The sequence below is a fragment of the Ctenopharyngodon idella genome, chromosome 21, assembly GCF_019924925.1.
Source record: "Ctenopharyngodon idella isolate HZGC_01 chromosome 21, HZGC01, whole genome shotgun sequence".
Lineage (NCBI taxonomy): Eukaryota > Metazoa > Chordata > Actinopteri > Cypriniformes > Xenocyprididae > Ctenopharyngodon > Ctenopharyngodon idella.
Genome location: NC_067240.1, coordinates 4,670,001 through 4,690,142, shown reverse-complemented (window position 1 = coordinate 4,690,142; position 20,142 = coordinate 4,670,001). Strand labels below are relative to the sequence as shown.

Here is a 20,142-nt window from a genome sequence, read left to right as displayed (position 1 = left end):
AAACTGAAAAAATGAATTTTGCTGCAATTGATGGGTAACTTTCTTCCCCGAAGGCGGTAGTTGGTTTCTGAGGGTATGAAACTGAAAAAAAAATAACTTTTATGGCTAACTATCTTCCTCTAGTAACATCTGCATTTGATCAGTTTCTGAAGAACTGAAAAACTGTGGCATGAGGTTAGAGAGTTTGTCAAAGAATTTCTCACATTTTTGGAGTTTGACAGCCATGGTGACCATCCATTTCCATTGTATGGAAAACAGCAGAGTGAATATTCCTGACATTTTCTCTTGTTGTGTTCCAGAAAGTAAGTCAATGAGGGTGAGTAAATGATGACAGCATTTTCATTTTTGGCTTAACTGTCCCTTTAACAAACGTTGCATGCACAGCACACACACACACACACACACACTCCTCTAAAGTACAAAAAACTGATTTCAGGTCAACCATTTGCTCTTTTTCTCTCTCTCTCTCTCACTTTCTTATTAGCAAGCTCCCTAAAGCGTAATGGAGAAATTAATGAACGTGTGTTCTGGGAGAGCTCACATTAACGGTTCAGTTCCCAACAGACTAAAAAACCTAAATCTGTCCTTTAAGGCCATGACACACCAAGCCGACGTCAAGAGAACTAGCACTGACGAAAGCCGACGGTGTTGTTGCCTCTCTTCAGCTGCGTTTCGGCCAAAAAGCTGCGCTTGAACATACCAAAAGGACTACAGCTGACTGCCAACTCGCATGTGCGTTCTGCGCCTGCGTGTAAGGAAATTACTGTCTATATCAGCAGCAGGTATCAATAGTCTATTTTCATCAAAACTAGGACTGCAGATAAACAAACCATAAACAAAGCAGCGCCCTCTTACCATTTTGAATATCAATCATGCTGATCACTTTCTTCATTCCAGGAGGTTCATGTTAGTATGGAAATATTTTTGCACATTGTAATGCTCAGGTAAGATGGCATAAAATTAGCACTGCCTTCTGTCTGTGCCGTCTTGACTTCTTTGCTCACTTTCATCACTTTTGCTTTTATTCTCATGCACTGACTCGTTTGCTAAACTGAACAACCAATCGGAGCGATCTCTCTCACCGACGGCCCCGACATTGGCCGACCGTCGGCTTGGTGTGTCACGGCCTTTATGCATTAGGAAAAAATGAGATAAAACTAAATCCACACAAATGTGCTGAATACCACTGGAAATCATTACAACAAAAATGACGTGTGCAGTACTGCACTTACAATGGAAGTCCATGCAGCAATGTTGCTAACCAGTAGTCACTCCACTAAAAGGTTAACTTCACAGCTCAAATAACATACTTTGTACAAAATAATATAAATATAAACATAAATATGAGCTGCATATATTTTGCTTTTAAACCCTCCAGAATGTATTGCCCCATTTTAGAAGTATTTATATACTATTATAGTATTAATTAATATTTTTAATACGCTTTTGTTTTTATCTATTTTAGTTTAAAGGGGTCCTTGATTATGATTTTACTTTTTTAACTTTAGTTAGTGTGTAATGTTGCTGTTTGAGCATAAACAACATCTGCAAAGTTACGACGCTCAAAGTTCAATGCAAAGGGAGATATTTTCTTTTACAGAGATCACTTTTTAAGGACTACAACAAACGGCTGGTAGGGACTACAATGAGCTTCTTCCGGGGTTGCTGACATCACAAACCCCAAAATTTACATAAACCCTAACAAAGGGGGTGAGGCCATGTTGGGCTGCTTTAGAGAAGAGGAAGAGTTGTTGTAGTAGAGTGTTGTTGTCATGCCGTCATTTTACGCCAGACTGCTTCACAAACGAGGGTCAATTCAAAACTGGATTTGCACAAAAGATTAACATGATGGCACATGCTAGTCGATGAGTTGAATCAACTCCACAGCAACTACATAAATGTATCCACTAACCGTTCAGAAACGTCCAGTTGTATTCTATAAGTTGTAACTTCTTCCTGTGACTCTCCATCAGTGTCCGACTCCAATGTAAGGCTGAACACCGTTACTGACAATCCTCATTTTGGCTGCGTGAGATTCTCCAGCTTTGTTGTTGTTGAGCAAACAAAGCGCGAGCTGTTAAAGCTCCGCCCTCTTCTGGAAAGCGGGCCGGGAGCAGCAGCTCATTTGCATTTAAAGGGACACATTTAATTTCAGTTAGTTTCCAAAACTTTTACGTTTTTTAAGTTAAGCTAATATTTATATTATTTCTTTCAGCTTTATTTCAACATGACTTTTAATAGTTTTAGTTAAGAATGACACTGGCCCATAGACTTCCTTTGTAAGTGCATTACTGTACACACTATTTCTGCTTGTTTTTACGAACTGAGATAAGATGATTTCCTGTGGTGATCGACAACATTTTAGAAATGCTGCTAACAGAGCTTAACTTGCACTGAACCCAGAAGATTCCTGTAATCTTTACCAACATACATTAACACAAGAATGATTTCTAACCATCTAGAACAATATAATTTTGTCATATCATCTGCTTTCAGTATGTAAGTCATGCATAAACACCATTAATCTGATACAGTTTTGCATGAGATGTTTGTGTGTTTAGCTAGATGACCATATTATTGAATGCGGTTTCTAAGAAAAGACTCTAAAAGTCTCCTAATAATTGTTTTGTGTTATTTCTGACCACAAACAGATGCTAACACACACAAAACACACACAGAATAGACAAAAAATGACAAACATAGGCTATGATTGGAACAGCATACTACATACTACTCTTACTATTTACATAGTATTTATACTATGTGCAATATGCAAATCTAGAACTCAGATGGCCTACTTCATTTGCCAAAATGTGCAGTACACAACAAAGCACACTAAATGGAGAACGATATCCCATAATGCAATGCGCTAGAGTTCCATTTTCAGTGTAAATCATAAGAACTGTAAGTGATACCAAATGCAATATCTGCCAAAAGGTTAAATATTTATTTACAATATAACTGCCATTGCGCCATTGCCAAATTGAACATGATATGATGAGATCATGTGACAATGTACATTTCTGAACTACTGTATCATCACATAATGTTTCACATAAATATACAAATTTATTAAGAAATACACTACCATTTAAAAGTTTGGGGTCGGTAACTGTAAGTAACTGTTTTCTATTTGAAAAAAAAAAAAGAAAAGAAAAAAAAAAAAAAAAATAATATATATATATATATATATATATTATTATTTATTTTTTTTTTTTTTTAATATATATATATATTATACACCAAACATTTAAACGGTACTAAAAAATAGTAGGCAGTATACAGTATATACTGCACAGTATGAAATACGCAATACAGTAGTTTCCTATTCTGCCCATAGCCATACAGACACACCTCATAAAATATGTATCACAGTGTTAATGCTCACATCCTGGTCCTGCGAGGTTAGGCGGGGTTTGGACTGAGCATGCTCAGTAAGAGTGGATCCTTTGACATAAATGTCAAAGGTCACAAGAAGACAGAGGAAGACGAGGAGAAGGAAGAAGAATGTGGTTACCATGAGAACAGCAACGATGAGTGGCCAAAGAAGGAAATTACTCTCGGTTTGAAAGGACAATACAGGAAGGAATAAGGGTTTAGGGTTAAAATTCTCTGCGATGTCAAAGGTCAAAGGTGAGGCCTCTTGGGCCGGTGCATTAGTACGTTATCGGTGGAGCATCAGGATGAATGTGGAACATTTGTACTTTCGTGCAGGGAAGGGAAAGGAGAGGAGAACGATGGTGGCAAACGAATAACAGCATCTACAAGAACTACGATAAAACTACACAAATACAAACAACCTACACAAATGAAAATAACCAGCACAAAGTAAAAACAAAACTCACATAAACACATGAAACATTCTTTCTTATGAGCTTTCAGATCAGTCTGTCTCTATTTTTGCGTTCATATTGATGTAAATGAAGTTTTTCGGTCAAATCGGAGTAACTGCGAGCGAATGCAGTGACTGTGTGTGTTACCTTGTTTTTCTTAATGAAAGGCCAGAGAGTTTTGCTCTTGCCCTTGCTGGAGCGCTCGGCTTTGTTGTCCGAGCGTGAGTTATTGAGGCTGGTCTCGGACACCGTCCTCTTCATTGCCTGACCGTAGTCTTCAAACTCCACATCGCCAGGAGGCTCGAACCCAGACTTGTACGACTCTATGACCTGAGAGGAGTCCTGCAGGTGAAAGAGAGCGCAGATAGTCTCTGAATGGGGATTTCACAATGATTTCTATTGCTTTGAAAATAAGCTAATTTGTATTGCTATAAAATAAACCTATTGACATTTTTAGTTTTTAAGGTTGAGGATGCCTCTAAAAGGAGGTTTTGTCAAATTTAGGTAATTTCTGGACATGTTATAGTTAGAGACAATGGACATTTGCAGTATCATATGCAGAAAAAGAGAGAGAATTAAATATTTAGGGCTGCCCCCTAATAGTTGACTAAACGTTAATCGGCGAGAAGAGGCTTAGTCAACCAAAATTCTATTAATCAGTTAATCGCAGACAAAAAAAACTCCACAGGAAGTGGCAAAGACATGGAGGCACCGCAAGACAAAATACTCTTTGTGCCTTTGTAAAATAAAGAAAACAAACATGCACTTTCTGCCGTCTCAGTCTCCATAAGCTGGCGCACATCACAAAAATGAACCAAAATTCAGCGCGTATAGGCTACTTGCCTCACAGACATGAGAAATATATATATATATATATATATATATATATATATATATATATATTTATATATATAGAAAGCTTGAAATGTCTACTTTAAAATGAACCAATTAGAATCGAAAAGAACAATCAGAAAACACTAGTTTTTTCCATTCAACTATTTTTATGCAGATTTTGGGATATCGCATAAAAAATGCCGGATGGAAATGCCAAAATGCGCATAACTTTTAAAAATGCACATAAAAAAAAGTATGCACTTAATTGAGGTGGATACATTTTTTTTATATGATAAGAAGACATGCGATGGAAGCATTTACCGAATTAAACCCTCAATTCACAACAAAAAACTCATGTGATTTTGCCTCAACATATCATATTATGATTGGATAACTGGACTAACCAGTGGATCAATTTCATTGCACAGCATCTCAAATGTTGGTTTTAGTTATTCTGAAATGCCTGAGCCAAAGTCCGTCATCAGAATGATTTGATATAATGATCTTCCAGAAGCGTCTCACATGATAGTTTTACAAACCAACAGGCATCCGAACGCATGATAACATGACAGCATTTATTGCGTTTCGTCTGCGCGCTCTGAGCCACAGTGGCTTCCCTAATTACAGCAACTTCCATTTTTTATTACAGAGATTTTGTGCCAATTTCCCAAGAAGCGACAATTTTGTTTTCTTGAACACATGGGATGGGAACACTGCTTTATTCACAAATGTTTCATGTGATAAAAGAATCTAAAGTTAAAAAGGATGGACTTAAACACACACACTCTTGGAGCTTACACAAAGATGAAAGCTCTGATGGAGCATTTAACGGATATAAATATGTCATATCTCTTTTTAGGATGCCTCTAAAAGGAAGTTTTGTCAGATTTAGGTAAGTTTTGTCACAAAAAGCTTTGTTGGAGACAACGGTCATTCACAGTATCATCTGCAGACTATTATTTCAATATATAAATACATAATTTCCGCAACTTCATTTTCAGTAATCAATTAAAAACACAGAAAATACACATTCAAAACATTGTAGAGATTGTGGACTACATCAGAGGAGATTTAAAGTCCTTAGTTGGAGCAGACACCATATTTAATATGGCTCAAATGATAAGGCAGTGAAGTACCATTCAAAAGTTTGGCTATGTACGTTTTTTTTTAAATTTAGCATTTATTTAGCAAGGAAACATTAAATTGATTTTTTTTTTTTTAAATGACATTTATAATGTTACAAAATACTTCTAATTCAATTTAATGCTGTTCTTTTGAACTTTCTATTCATCAAAGAATCCTGAAAAAATAAAATAAAATCACATTTTCCCGCAAAAATATTAAGCAGCACAACTATTTTCAACATTGAGAAATGTTTCTTGAGCAGCAAATCAGTATATCAGAATGATTTCTGAAGGATCATGTGACACTGAAGACAGGAGTAATGATGCTGAAAATTCAGCTTTGCATCACAGGAATAAATTATGTTTTAAAATATATTCAAATAGAAAACAGTTATTTTAAATTGTAATAATATTTTACAATATTACTGTTTTTACTGTATTTTTAATCAAATCAAAGCAGCCTTGGTGAGCAAAAGAAACTTCTTTCAAAAACATAAAAAAAATCACAGACACCAAACTTCTGAACAGTAGTGTATGACTTTAGGACATTTCACAGCCTTGTTTTCTGCATTTCCTCTTCTATTAAAATTGTACCACTTGCAGCAGCACTTGCAAGGGGTATTTCAGACAGAAGGAGGCGCTAGACCCTGTCATGAATGAGGCTGTATGAGTGTGTTACTAACATTCTTGGGTTCAATGGACTCGGCCGCTTGTGTCATTCCATCCAGGCATTTCCCGATGATGGGCAGAATCTGTCGGTCGACCTCCGCAAACGTTTTCAGCGACTCGCCCATTCGCTCTATCCTCTTCTCCTCCATCGCCTGGATCTTCTGCTCGCAACACACACACAGATGTAAAGAGTTAGTGTGTGTATTTCTGAGTAGAAAGTTGCAAGATTAGGAACTGCACTATGCAAATTGCATTCAGAATTTTGGGGTGTTTTTACTCAGTTACTTGATTTGCATAATTTAGTGTATTCAAAAACAATGCAGCCAGTGCATGCAAATAAACAACAATATTAGTAGCTGTAATTCATTCTCATAGGATGTTTCTATGTGCGTGTGTGTGTGTGCACCTGGAAAATATTAGGGATGATGGTGTAATAATGTTCGTTCTGTTCCTGGTTGAACTTCTGCAGGTATGAGGAATATTCATTCTTGCTGTCAGAAGCCATCTGGTGTCTCATCTGTGCCTGCTGCCGTGCCTGAGAGAGAAAGAGAATGAAATAATATTGGTTATGCATTGCAATATTATTAAGAGTAATATTAGTAATTATATCCCTAAAAGCACATAAACGTAAACACACACACTCAAAGAGGCTTTGACAAATCTTTGTGATTTCCTACATCTCTTTGCAACAAATTATTCCCATTAAAACTAATCCATTTGTCGGCCGTAACTTAAGTTCAAGTAACTTGAGTTACGTAATCAGATTACTTTTTCAAGTAACTAGTAAAGTAACGCATTACTTTTTCAATTTACAACAAGTTACTTTTTCACATTTATTGACGGACAGCTCTCCTGTCCCCATGTTGAGAGAAATAAAGTGTAGAGGTGTTGTGCGCGCTGTGTAAACATGATGGTTATTGTAGTTCTAGACTAAATGTGAACATGCATTTACTGAAAACCGTGAAATGCAATCTCAGAATTTTTACGCAAACATGTAATAATTAACTATATTAAATTACACAAATATACTTTATGTATTTAATCTCACTTTATTAACCAATGTCTTTGCTGCTGACATTCAATGATCTAATTCAACCATACTAATAATCAAAAATTACTTTAGATTAGATTTAGAAATAAGAGTGTTGAACTTCCTTTTCCTGTATGCTATTCTTCTGTATTCCAGAATGGCAGCACAGCTGAAAGGTTTGTTTGAGCTGCACCCTCTACTGTACAGACGTAAATATGCATTTCCTTAAGCCTGAGGCTTATTTATTTCACTTTTGCCATGAAAGGGCCTTTACATTTGCCAAAAACAGAACTTTTTTTTGTTGTTATTAAAAAACAAACAAGCAAGCTCAACCCAGGTGAGAAAAAGTAATACTAAAGTAATGTAATGCATTACTTTTCTTTAAAAGTAACTAAGTAATGCAATTAGTTACTTTCCCCAACACTGTTCATCGGTGCCGATAGCCTCGTGGTCAGCGCTGAGTTCGAGTCCCAGCTCGTGGACCTTTCCCGATCCCATCTCCCTCTCTCTCCCCCACTATGCTTAATGTCTGCTTATTGCCCTATCATCGTAAAGGCAAAAACGGCAAAAACGGCAAAAAAAAAAAAAAAAAAAGAATCCATTCATAAGGTTTTCTCAAGTCGTAACCAGTTCGAACATATCTGATGCTTAATATGTGACCCGGAACCACAAAATCAGTCATAAGTCACATGGGTATATTTGTAGCAATAGCCAACAATACATTGTACATTGTCTTTTATGCCAAAAATCATTAGGGTATTAAGTAAAGATCATGTTCCGTGAAGATATTTTATAAATTTCCTACCGTAAATATATCAAAAATGTATTTTTGTGAGTGGATATGCATTGCTAAGGACTTCATTCCGATAACTTTAAAGGCGATTTTCTTAGTATTTAGATTTTTTTGCACCATCAGATTCCAGATTTTCAAATATTGTCCAAACCATACATCAATGGAAAGCTTATTTATTCAGCTTTCAGATGATGTATAAATCTCAATTTCAAAAAACTGACCCTTATGACTGGTATTTTGGTCCAGTGTCACACATAGTTATGCGGAATGATGCAGAAATCAACAAAAAGATCCAAAGTCTAATATACTGTAAATGGAAGAGATGCTTTTATCACTGTGACTAGAGGATGTGGCATACTCAGTCTCAATGACTTACCCATAAACTCACAGACAAAAAAAAAACAACATCCTCAAAATAAGCATAAAAAAAGGTTCCTCACTCCCACACAACTCGCACATCAGAGTATAATCACCTTCAGCCTCATTGACTTATAGATGCATTTATAACTTATGTGCCAAAAGGCAGCTATGACGTAAAAGTGAAAAGCTAAAATAAAAACTACACTATATAAACACTGCTCAAGAGCTCTTGTGGGTTGAAAAGAAAAACTGCTGAAAAAAACGCAACTCTAAATGCATTTTAGTGCACATTATTTAAGTAAGCGAACAGTACAGAGAAAGCACTGTCATGATAACCACATCCTGATCCGATTCTAGGAAATCACACTGGTTAACCTGAGGTTCAGTGTTGCCATGGAAACTCAAACTCCACCACCAGCTCAGCAGCAGCAGACGTGTGCATGAGCAGAAGGGAAGTTTAGAAAATACGCCCTAAAATTACATTAGCTCTCACTGGAAATTTATCCAAAAAAATGTTTTTTTTAAAAATGAACCATTATATATTGCTCAGTGCTTGTGCACTTCTATTATTATTATTTCTTAAATATAAGAATATTCAAATTTAAGAATACTGCATTGAAATATTTACATTATATTTATAATATATAATATAAAATGTACAAATATATACAATATAGTATAATATACAAACCCGATTCCTAAAAAGTTGGGACACTGTACAAATTGTGAATAAAAAAGGAATGCAATAATTTACAAATCTCATAAACTTATATTTTATTCACAATAGAATATAGATAACATATCAAATGTTGAAAGTATGATTGGGTTACAATTACAACATCATGGCTGCGTAGAAGAAGGATCCGGGTACTGAAATGGCCAGCCTGCAGTCCAGATCTTTCACCCATAGAAAACATTTGGCGCATCATAAAGAGGAAGATGCGACAAAGAAGACCTAAGACAGTTGAGCAACTGAAGCCTGTATTAGACAAGAATGGGACAACATTCCTAATCCTAAACTTGAGCAACTTGTCTCCTCAGTCCCCAGATGTTTGCAGACTGATATAAAAAGAAGAAGGGATGCCACACAGTGGTAAACATGGCCTTGTCCCAACTTTTTTGAGATGTGTTAATGCTATGAAATTTAAAATCAACTTATTTTTCCCTTAAAATGATACATTTTCTCAGTTTAAACATTTGATATGTCATCTATGTTGTATTCTGAATAAAATATTGAAATTTGAAACTTCCACATCATTGCATTCCTTTTTTATTCACAATTTGTACAGTGTCCCAACTTTTTTGGAATCGGGTTTGTATTATCATTTATATTACACTTATATTTTCTTTTTTATATATTATTATTTACATTATTACTATTTATAATATTAAACTTTATAAAAAATGAATATATAAACATTTGAATGCAATATTCTTACATTTAAATATTTTATATTTAAGAAAAATATTGCAATGCACAAGCACTGAGTGATATAACAGTTTATTTTTATTTAAATAATCAAATCAAATAAATAAATATGTATTTATTAAATATTAATTATACATAATAATCTATTATATAAATATATAATACACATATGAATACATATACATATAACACATGCTATTATATTATATTATTATATTATATTATATTATATTATATTATATTATATATCATGTGGACACATTGCAAGACCACCAGATACCGATGACTCCTAAACACACACAAACATCTTAATAAACTCTAAAATGGAGAGCTGACATTTATATATGGGTCAGCAGAACAGGAAGCTTTGAGATTTACATATTTAAATATTCATGCCTGGAGCGATGTGACTGGAGGGGTAGCAGCGCAGACAAACTTTAATCAAGCCTGTGAGTGGGTGGCCGTTCAGCAGGTGTGTCGTGTGGGCGTGGCCATGGCTGGACAGGAAGCAACAGTGTCCCGACACACAGACACAAACGCGCACACACACAGACCTGCCACGGTGCACCTACCTTATGATAACATCGCTTTAAGGCATGATATAAAAAAAACACACAAACATACACATTAATTAGCTTAGACTACTAATGGGTTAGTTCTTAAATCTACACCGTAACATGACAGCGACACATCTAAAACAAACCGCTCGACAACACATCAAAGTCAAACAAGATGCATCAAAACCTCACAACCTTTGAACACACAAACATACTGACAGCATTTAGAATTCAGAATTCATTTTGAAATCAATATTGTGTAAAAATATCTTAACTTTTGGCAGTATGAACTTTGAAAAAAAAAAAAAAAAAAAAATAAATAAATCAATAAATGAGTCATGAAAGAGATAAAAACTGTGGTTGATATATTTTCCGGTTTAGTCTCAGTGTAAATGGAAGATGAAGTTGAGGTGCATTGCATTGTGGGATGCAGTACTCTGGTTATATGTATGGCAGCTTATCTAGGTAATCCATTCATGCACAGTTCAAATACTATATACAGTAAATTGCAGAAAAGGCATGAGTAGTATGGTAATATGCTATGCTAAATGCAGCCACTCAGTACTTGGCCCAATACAGCTGTTGTACCTTCACTGGTCTCCATTAAAGAGGATCTATTATGCTCTTTTACAAACTCTTGATTTTGTTTTTGAGGTCGACTAGAATAGGTTTTCATGCTTGAATTTTCAAAAAAACACCTTTATATTGTTGCAGCACCTCTCTTCGCAGTCTGTCAGTAATGCTCTGTTTAGTTTCTGTCTCTATGAAGCCCCTCCTTCTGAAAAGCACATCCTCTGATTGGTTGACTGGATCAGTGTGTTGTGATTGGTCAGCCGCTTTGAGCGTGTTTGGGAATTGTCACACCCCTTACCATAACCGTGAGTTTCAACACACGACTAACTAACTCAACCAGGCCTTGTCCTTTTTTTTTGCGTGTGCCTTGGCTGGGAATTATTTAAATGAGGGATATTGTGATTCATTCCTGGAAGAAAACTCAAGACTACAGTGGAGGCGTTTCAGGGAGTACAGAAACTGTGCACCGATATAGAGAATAACTGCCTTTTTAGAGTGACTTTGTGCTTTGTGACATTTTTCATGCTCAAACATCAATATTAAAGACTAGAGAAAGTTGAAAATGTAAAAAAGCATAATATGTCCTTGATCTGCAAGTTTGACTTTGACGTGCATTGACTTTTCGGACACTCACACATGCTACCTAAAAGATCTCGACTTTCTCAGTATCTGACCGTTAATGACAAAAACACTCTAGATTCGGGACTCCTGGAAGCAGGCACTCTTTTCCACATCTGAATACTTTGGAAATTTCTCTTTGTTCTATACAAGCTATCACACAGACATCTGTCGAGCACACGGTCTGGAACAAAGAAAGATTAAAAATGTGAAAGGCTCATCGAAAACGTAGGCGATGTTGCCTTTCCTGTGAGACTCCACAGTCCCCCCCCCACACACACACACACACACGGTCAAGTTTCCACACAGCGCCACGGCAGCAGTGTGAGAGTGAGGGACGTGTTAAGATGAAGTGAAGGGAAAAACAGACACATGTGAATCACTGAAGATGAATCACTTTTTAATGTTATATAAACCAAAAATAAAACTAAATAACACAAAGTGAAGTGATGACACCAATGAGATCATGTTCAGATGAATTACAAATCAATCAATCAATCAATCTATCTATCTATCTATCTGTCTGTCTATCTGTCTATCTCTCTTTATCTAAATCAATAGAGTGACAGATAGACAGACAGACAGACAGACAGATAGATAGATAGATAGATAGATAGATAGATAGATAGATAAACAGGTAGACAGACAGACAGACAGATAGATAGATAGATAGATAGATAGATAGATAGATAGATAAACAGGTAGACAGACAGGTGGATAGATAGATAGACAGACAGACAGACAGACAGACAGATAGACAGATAGATAGATAGATAGATAGATAGATAGATAGATAGATAGATAGATAGATAGATAGATAGACAAACAGGTAGACAGACAGACAGATAGATAGATAGATAGATAGATAGATAGATAGATAGATAGATAGATAGATAGATAGATAGATAGATAAACAGGTAGACAGACAGGTAGACAGACAGGTAGACAGACAGGTGGATAGATAGATAGATAGATAGATAGATAGATAGATAGATAGATAGATAGATAGATAAACAGGTAGACAGACAGGTAGACAGACAGGTGGATAGATAGATAGATAGATAGATAGATAGATAGATAGATAGATAGATAGATAGATAAACAGGTAGACAGACAGGTAGACAGACAGGTGGATAGATAGATAGATAGATAGATAGATAGATAGATAGATAGATAGATAGATAGATAGATAGATAGATAGATAGATAGATAAACATTGTAGACAGACAGGTGGATAGACAGATAGATAAACAGACGGACAGACAGACAGACAAATAGACAGACAGATAGATAAACAGGCAGACAGACAGGTGGATAGACAGATAGATAGATAGATAGATAGATAGATAGATAGATAGATAGATAGACAGACAGACAGACAGATAGATAGATAGGTAGACAGACAGGTGGATAGACAGATAGATAGATAGATAGATAGATAGATAGATAGATAGATAGATAGACAGGTAGACAGACAGGTGGATAGATAGATAGACAGACAGACAGACAGACAGATAGATAGATAGATAGATAGATAGATAGATAGATAGATAGATAGATAGATAGATAGGTAGACAGACAGGTAGACAGACAGGTGGATAGATAGATAGATAGATAGATAGATAGATAGATAGATAGATAGATAGATAGATAGATAGATAGATAAACAGGTAGACAGACAGGTGGATAGATAGATAGATAGATAGATAGATAGATAGATAGATAGATAGATAGATAGATAGATAAATAAACAGGTAGACAGACAGGTGGACAGACAGACAGACAGACAGACAGACAGATAGATAGATAGATAGATAGATAGATAGATAGATAGACAGGTGGATAGACAGATAGATAGACAGACAGACAGACAGACATAGATAGATAGATAGATAGATAGATAGATAGATAGATAGATAGATAGATAGATAAACAGGTAGACAGACAGGTGGATAGACAGACAGACAGACAGACAGACAGACAGATAGATAGATAGATAGATAGATAGATAGATAGATAAACAGGTAGACAGACAGGTGGATAGACAGATAGACAGACAGACAGACAGACAGACAGACAGATAGATAGATAGATAGATAGATAGATAGATAGATAGATAGATAGATAGATAGATAGATTCTTAATGCTTTATGGGAGTGGGTGTTCACTGCTGAACTGTAACGTCACGATTCCAGTATTCATGGAAATAATGACTTCACTGATTGGTGGATTTCTTTTCAGGATTTTGGGTATTGCAGATCACTACGAATTTGATCTTTTTTTCTTTTTTTTTGGTTTCTACATAATTATATTTCATCAGGTCTGCAAACACACACACACAGCCGGTCTTACCTTCTCCACGTCTGCTTTCGTCACGTTGATGTCTGCGTCCATCTTCTCGAAGTACTGCTGGGCTCGATCAGCTTCTTTACAATCACGCTCAAACTTTCGCTTACACTGGACACACACACACACACACATAAGTGTTAAAACATGCATAGATCTAGATGAATGTACTTACAGATGTTCTGATGCAGAACATTCACATTTTAATTAGCACACTCCCTCACGTAACCCGCCACAAAACAGATGTGTGAAGTTCTGCCGTACAATAAACGATCATCCAATATCACATTGTTTATCCTTCATCTCTCTCTTGCACTCATTTATTTGAAGGGACAATCAACATTTGTGTCCACACTGACCACTGAATCACCCGATCACGCAAACACACACAATGACATCATTCTTACACACTGACACACACAGGCAGTGCTCTCTTCTCTCTCACACACACTGAATCAACAAACACAGCCAGAAGACTGCTAACAACGACACAATCCATCTCAAACACCACACACTCTGCAGACAGTGGGCGTACAGAGGAATGTCGTGATATATCCTGTCTGGTTCAGTGCGTGTGACGTCCCTCTGATCACTCTGACACACACACACACACACACACACAAAAACAGTATCTAGTGGACTGACACCCAATTTCAGATCACTTCACTAACAAACAATTACCATGGTTATCTTTTTTGGACATTTACTATGGTAATACCATGGTATTCACTGAAATACTTTGAAGTACAGCAAGATATGTGAATATGGAAACCATTCAGTTCAGTTTAATTCAATTAAAGAAATTACATAAATAAATGCAATATTAATATTATAATATTTTAATTTTAAAATTAAGTAATTTAAATATAATAATAATTTAATTCGTATTAAAATGTATTAAAAATGCAAGATTAATTAAATAAAAAAATTACAAAATAAATACAATATTAATAATATAATTTATTTATTTAATTCTATTTTAATATTTTTATTTTATTTTAATTGTATTGAATAATGCAAGTTTAAATGTAAAAATTACAAAAATAAATACAATATTAATATTATAATATTTTAATTTTAAAATGTATTATTCAGTTAATTTTAATATTTTAACAATGTAATTTGTATTAAAATGTTGTGTTGAATAATACAAGTTTAATTAAAATAAAATACAAAAATAGATAATATATTAACTAATTATTATTAAAATTAATTAATTATTTAATTTCATTTTTTTTATATATTTTAATGCTTTAATTTATTTTAATAATTTTGTATTGAATAATGCTTTTCACTAGTGCTCCCAGACTTTTGGAGACCATTGTATAATCAAAGTACCATGATATTATCATTATTTATTATAAGTCTGGAATATTGATTGATTATTGATTTTGGTTAAACTCACCGACTCCAGCTGTTTCCAACTGGCTTCGATCTGTTGCTGTGCCTTCCGTCCATCATGGAAATGCTGTGAGAGAGAAAGATGTAGAAAATGTATGAATTGTTTATCAAAAGAGTTTAACGTACATAACAGCAAATATAACAATATAACAAATATAACAAACAATACTAAAATAACACTGTTCAATAAGTGTTTGAGACATTGTTGAAAGATTATCACAGTCTTTTTTCTCAGGGGGGGGATCAAGAGACTCAGTCACAAATCTCCATTTGCTCTCCATTTCATCTCATTACTAATAATTAATAAAAATAAGAATAACTGAAGAATATAAACAGGATCATCTGTGTGTATGGAAGCGTGTATGTGTTTGCATGCATGTGTGAGTTGCCAGGAAGCCATATTGCCGTGTTCTGTGTGTATCCTGTGCGTGTCGTCACACTCGAGGCCGTCTGTGTGTTTCTCTCAGCGGCTCCTCTTGGCCTCAGCACTCCAGAGAAAGTGTTCGCTTTGGCCAACGCTCAAATATCTCTCACACAAAGAGCTCAGTGTGCCACACAGATAAAGACCTGCTTCTCATGCAGGTCTGAGATCAGCTGAAGACACCCGTATGAGCCAACATTCATCAGTTTAATAACGCGTGACAGCTTAAAGAAGACGAATTTATATAGTCATGCAACATACCAGTACAGACACCTTACAGAGAAAATGACTCAAATTACAAAGTCACCAATTCCAATACCACTTGAGTAAAAGTCTTATCTGAAATGATCTGATTTTAACAGTACTATTTATATGGGCTAGTCTGTTTCCACCTGGTATTAAGATGCGTTTTAGTCGATCGGATCACAAGTAGACGAGGGAGACACATTTCTATTTACACCTGGTGTTTTAATCCATCTCTTTCGTCCACTTTCAACCACTTCTGTCCTGATTTCTTTGAGGGAAGGGTAAATTTTTTTTTTGAGTTTTATGAACTTGTTTCTTTCAATTCAGACAAACTTAAATTGAACTGAAACTGGGCTAGGATTTCTATTTTCCCAGCATGCTTTACCATGACACTCGAAAGGGAGAGTAAATGCTAAAATTAAGTGTTATATAATGTTTTTTTGTGCAGGATTAATGTTAAGTGGGAGATTAACAGTGTTTAATGTTTTGATATGCAAATTTAGAAGACTTTCTGTTATTTGGTTTTTTTTGGAGAGGTTACCATCATGGTGACCAGTGGAGCACAAGCTTGGTTTGAGAACAGACATAGGCTATGTTAAATGTTGCGATACTCATTCAGCTATTGCTATGCTAATGCTATCAAAACATTGTTATCAAAACCAATTAGCCAGTTAAAATTCACTGAATTAGCTAGTTAAAGCCAACCAAGTTTCCATTACTAAAATATTTAAGTTGAGATTACATGATATTTTAAGTTAAATGTATGAATTAACTTAATCAAATATTTCAAGTTAAGAGCAATTACTCATTGAAGTATAAGCGCGAGACATCACTTCCGTTGTCAGAGCACGATCAGACCTCACTAACCGAATGCTGAACGCAGTTGGACATAGTGGTGTTTTAGAGGTAAAAAATGATATAAATACTGTTCGGTTTCTCGCACAAACCGATTGTTTCGTGTCTTAGGACATCAATGTGTCGTCATGAGCCGCAGGGTTTAATTTGGATTTGTCTAAGCAAGTTTTATTTACTCTTATAGACGAAGTTCCCATTGACACGCATTATACGACTGACAGACTGCAACGGTTGGAGTTAAAAATCATCATTTGTGTTCTACTGAAGAAACAAAGTCATCTACATCTTGGATGTGCTGGGGGTAAGCAGATAAACACCAAATTTTCATTTTTGGGTAAACTATCCCTTTAAGCTCAAGTGCTCAAAAAGGGCATAAATAAACTAATTTCCTTCAAATAGTCTCTTCAATATAACAATAATTATATAATAAAAATATAATAAAAAAGCTACTATGAATATTCTTCATTTGCCACTTTGGATAAAAGCATCTGCTAAATTAAAGGTATAGTTCACCCAAAAATGAAAATTCTGTCATTAATTACTCACCCTCATGTCGTTCCACACTCGTAAGACCTTTGTTCATCTTCAGGACACAAATTAAGATATTTTTCATAAAATCCGATGGCTCAGAGGCCTGCATTGAGAGCAAGACAATTAACTCTTTCAAATGCCCAGAAAGCTACTAAAAATATATTTAAAACAGTTCATGTGACTACAATGGTTCAACCTTAATGTTATGAAGGGGACGAGAATACTTTTTGTGCACCAAAAAACAAACAAACAAAAAAACAACTTTATTCAACAATATCTAGTGATGGGTGATTTCAAAACACTGCTTCGTGAAGCTTCGAAGCTTTACAAATCTTTTGTTTCGAATCAGTGGTTCAGAGCGCGTATCAAACTGCCAAAGTCACGCCCCCTAGTGTTGAGCCATTGAAATTTCGAAACACTTATGACGTAACGAAGCCTCATTTACTGAAATCACATGACTTTGGCGCGCCGAACCACTGATTTGAAACGAAAGATTCGTAAAGCTTCGAAGCTTCATGAAGAAGTGTTTTGAAATCGTCCATCAATAGATATTGTTGAATAAAGTCGAACTGTTTTAAATATGTCTTTGGTAGCTTTCTGGATATCTGAAAGTGTTAATTATCTTGCTGTCAATGCACGCCTCACTGAGCCATCGGATTTCATCAAAAATATCTTAATTTGTGTTCCAAAGATGAACGAAGGTCTTACGGGTGTAGAATGACATGACGGTGAGTAATTAATGACAGAATTATCTTTTTTGGGTGAACTAACCCTTTAATGAATGTAACATGACATTAATAAAATTATATTTATTATTTATTTTAACTACAAAAGAGAACTTGGTAATTTCTGTAAAATTAATGCTTTTAATAACTTTTAGTCTAGTCTAATCTTGTTTGTTACCACACGGACACCTGCACTGAATGTCAGACATTCAGATCGGTCGTAATGATACAGATTAGACTCAATATCCTGTTTACCACACAGAGTCAGCCGGCATGAAAAAAAATCAGCAGACCATTAATATCAGCATAATCGCACAAGACAAACACACGTCACTGTCCTTTACCACTGGACTATAGAATATTCTTGTTCAATATTTTACTGTATTTGAATAACACAGTATAGTTGGCTCCTATGTCAAATTTAAAATACTTTCCAGTTTTCTAAATGTGCTGAGTCAACTAAAATTCATGTGGTGTCTGACTTCCTGAAGACTAAATTTTGTGGTTCTGTGACATCTTTAAAACACTGATCTGTTTGTTTGAGAAAATATTTAGAATATTCCTGACATCATTTTTATTAAATTAAATTGCATTTAAACATTGGAAATATATGTTTAAAAGTTTATTTATTTATCAATATATACTTAAATTTTAAATATTTACATTTTATTTTCATAAATTAATTTTATAAATATATAACATTGTAAATATAAATATATTTTATTTAGAATATTCATGAACAAATATTTTTATTACATAATTATATATAATTTATTAATATAAATTATATATATATATATATATATATATTATATGTTGATCTTTTAGATAAGTTAATGATATTTTTTAATAAATAAATATTATAAATATTTTACATTTTAAATATAAATGTAGAAATTTAATTTAGAATACTCCCAAAATCATGTAAATTAAAACACTCATATTTCTGAATCCCATAAGTCCCCAGTAAAGATGCCCATCAGAAACCGAGGACCAAAAATCTTTAGGAAGATGTCTGGATCTGTGTATCATGAACTACACTGTAAAAACCTGCAGTTTGTCTGTGGAGACTGAACTGGAATCAGTGAGACGTTCAGACCGGACAGTGAGAAAACAAGTGAATGAATGAAAGAGTGTGAATGTGATCAGTATTCATCGCTGAGAATCTTGGCTGAATAAGGAATGCAGGCATGCAGCGTGCGAATAAAACCCTATAGAGAGCATTATGGGTACAAAAGCACACAATCACTCAATGGTGAAGGAGTCCAGTTGTGTCTAGCATAGCGATCAAGACTTTAGAGTGCGCTTTCACAAACACACATACACAAGAAGGTATACTTCTCTTTTTACTATTTCTTATCATTTCTTCCTGTGCTTGAACTGTACTGACTCTCTCAGTTTTCTAAAAACAGATAAACAATACACACAATACACACACACAAAATGCAACTGGAAAGGGTTCAACAACCGTCTCATTCTTCTGGTTGCTGCAGCCCTTTAGAATAAACTTACAAACTGAAACCTAAACTCACAGCTGATCTGGAATCAGTCTATACCATTTCATCAAATCATAGGAAGTCAACCTGTTCTCAAAGAGGAAGTTGACCTCTAGCTGTTTCAAAAGAGCATGAAGCTTCACTGTTAGAAGAACAAGAAAATAAATAACAGAGAGAAAAATATGACCTGATGAACAGATGAAAGAGACAAGATTGAACAATACTGTGCTGCTTCAGAGAGGATTTGAATCATTTATGCTTCACACACACACACACACACACACACACACACACACAGAAG

General features: G+C 34.9%; 2 protein-coding genes across 15 annotated transcripts in view; one reads left to right on the top strand and one right to left on the bottom strand.

Annotated features, from left to right (window-relative positions):
• Nucleotides 1-20,142, top strand: part of rpl35 (ribosomal protein L35) — a 518,047-nt gene that overhangs the window by 264,187 nt on the left and 233,718 nt on the right. The gene's annotated exons all lie outside the window — the stretch shown is intronic.
• The window catches only part of LOC127503738 (formin-binding protein 1), an 80,382-nt gene that overhangs the window by 22,511 nt on the left and 37,729 nt on the right, over nt 1-20,142 (bottom strand). For all 14 annotated transcript variants that reach the window (XR_007927176.1, XR_007927179.1, XR_007927177.1 and 11 more), the window contains exons 5-9: nt 15,572-15,634; nt 14,173-14,277; nt 6,867-6,995; nt 6,475-6,621; nt 3,981-4,175 (exon numbers count right to left, since the gene is read on the bottom strand). Coding sequence is in view for 1 of the 14 variants with exons in the window: in XM_051877841.1 (XP_051733801.1) it covers nt 3,981-4,175; nt 6,475-6,621; nt 6,867-6,995; nt 14,173-14,277; nt 15,572-15,634 (639 nt within the window). In the remaining 13 variants the exon portion in view is untranslated. The remainder of the gene's footprint in view (nt 1-3,980; nt 4,176-6,474; nt 6,622-6,866; nt 6,996-14,172; nt 14,278-15,571; nt 15,635-20,142) is intronic.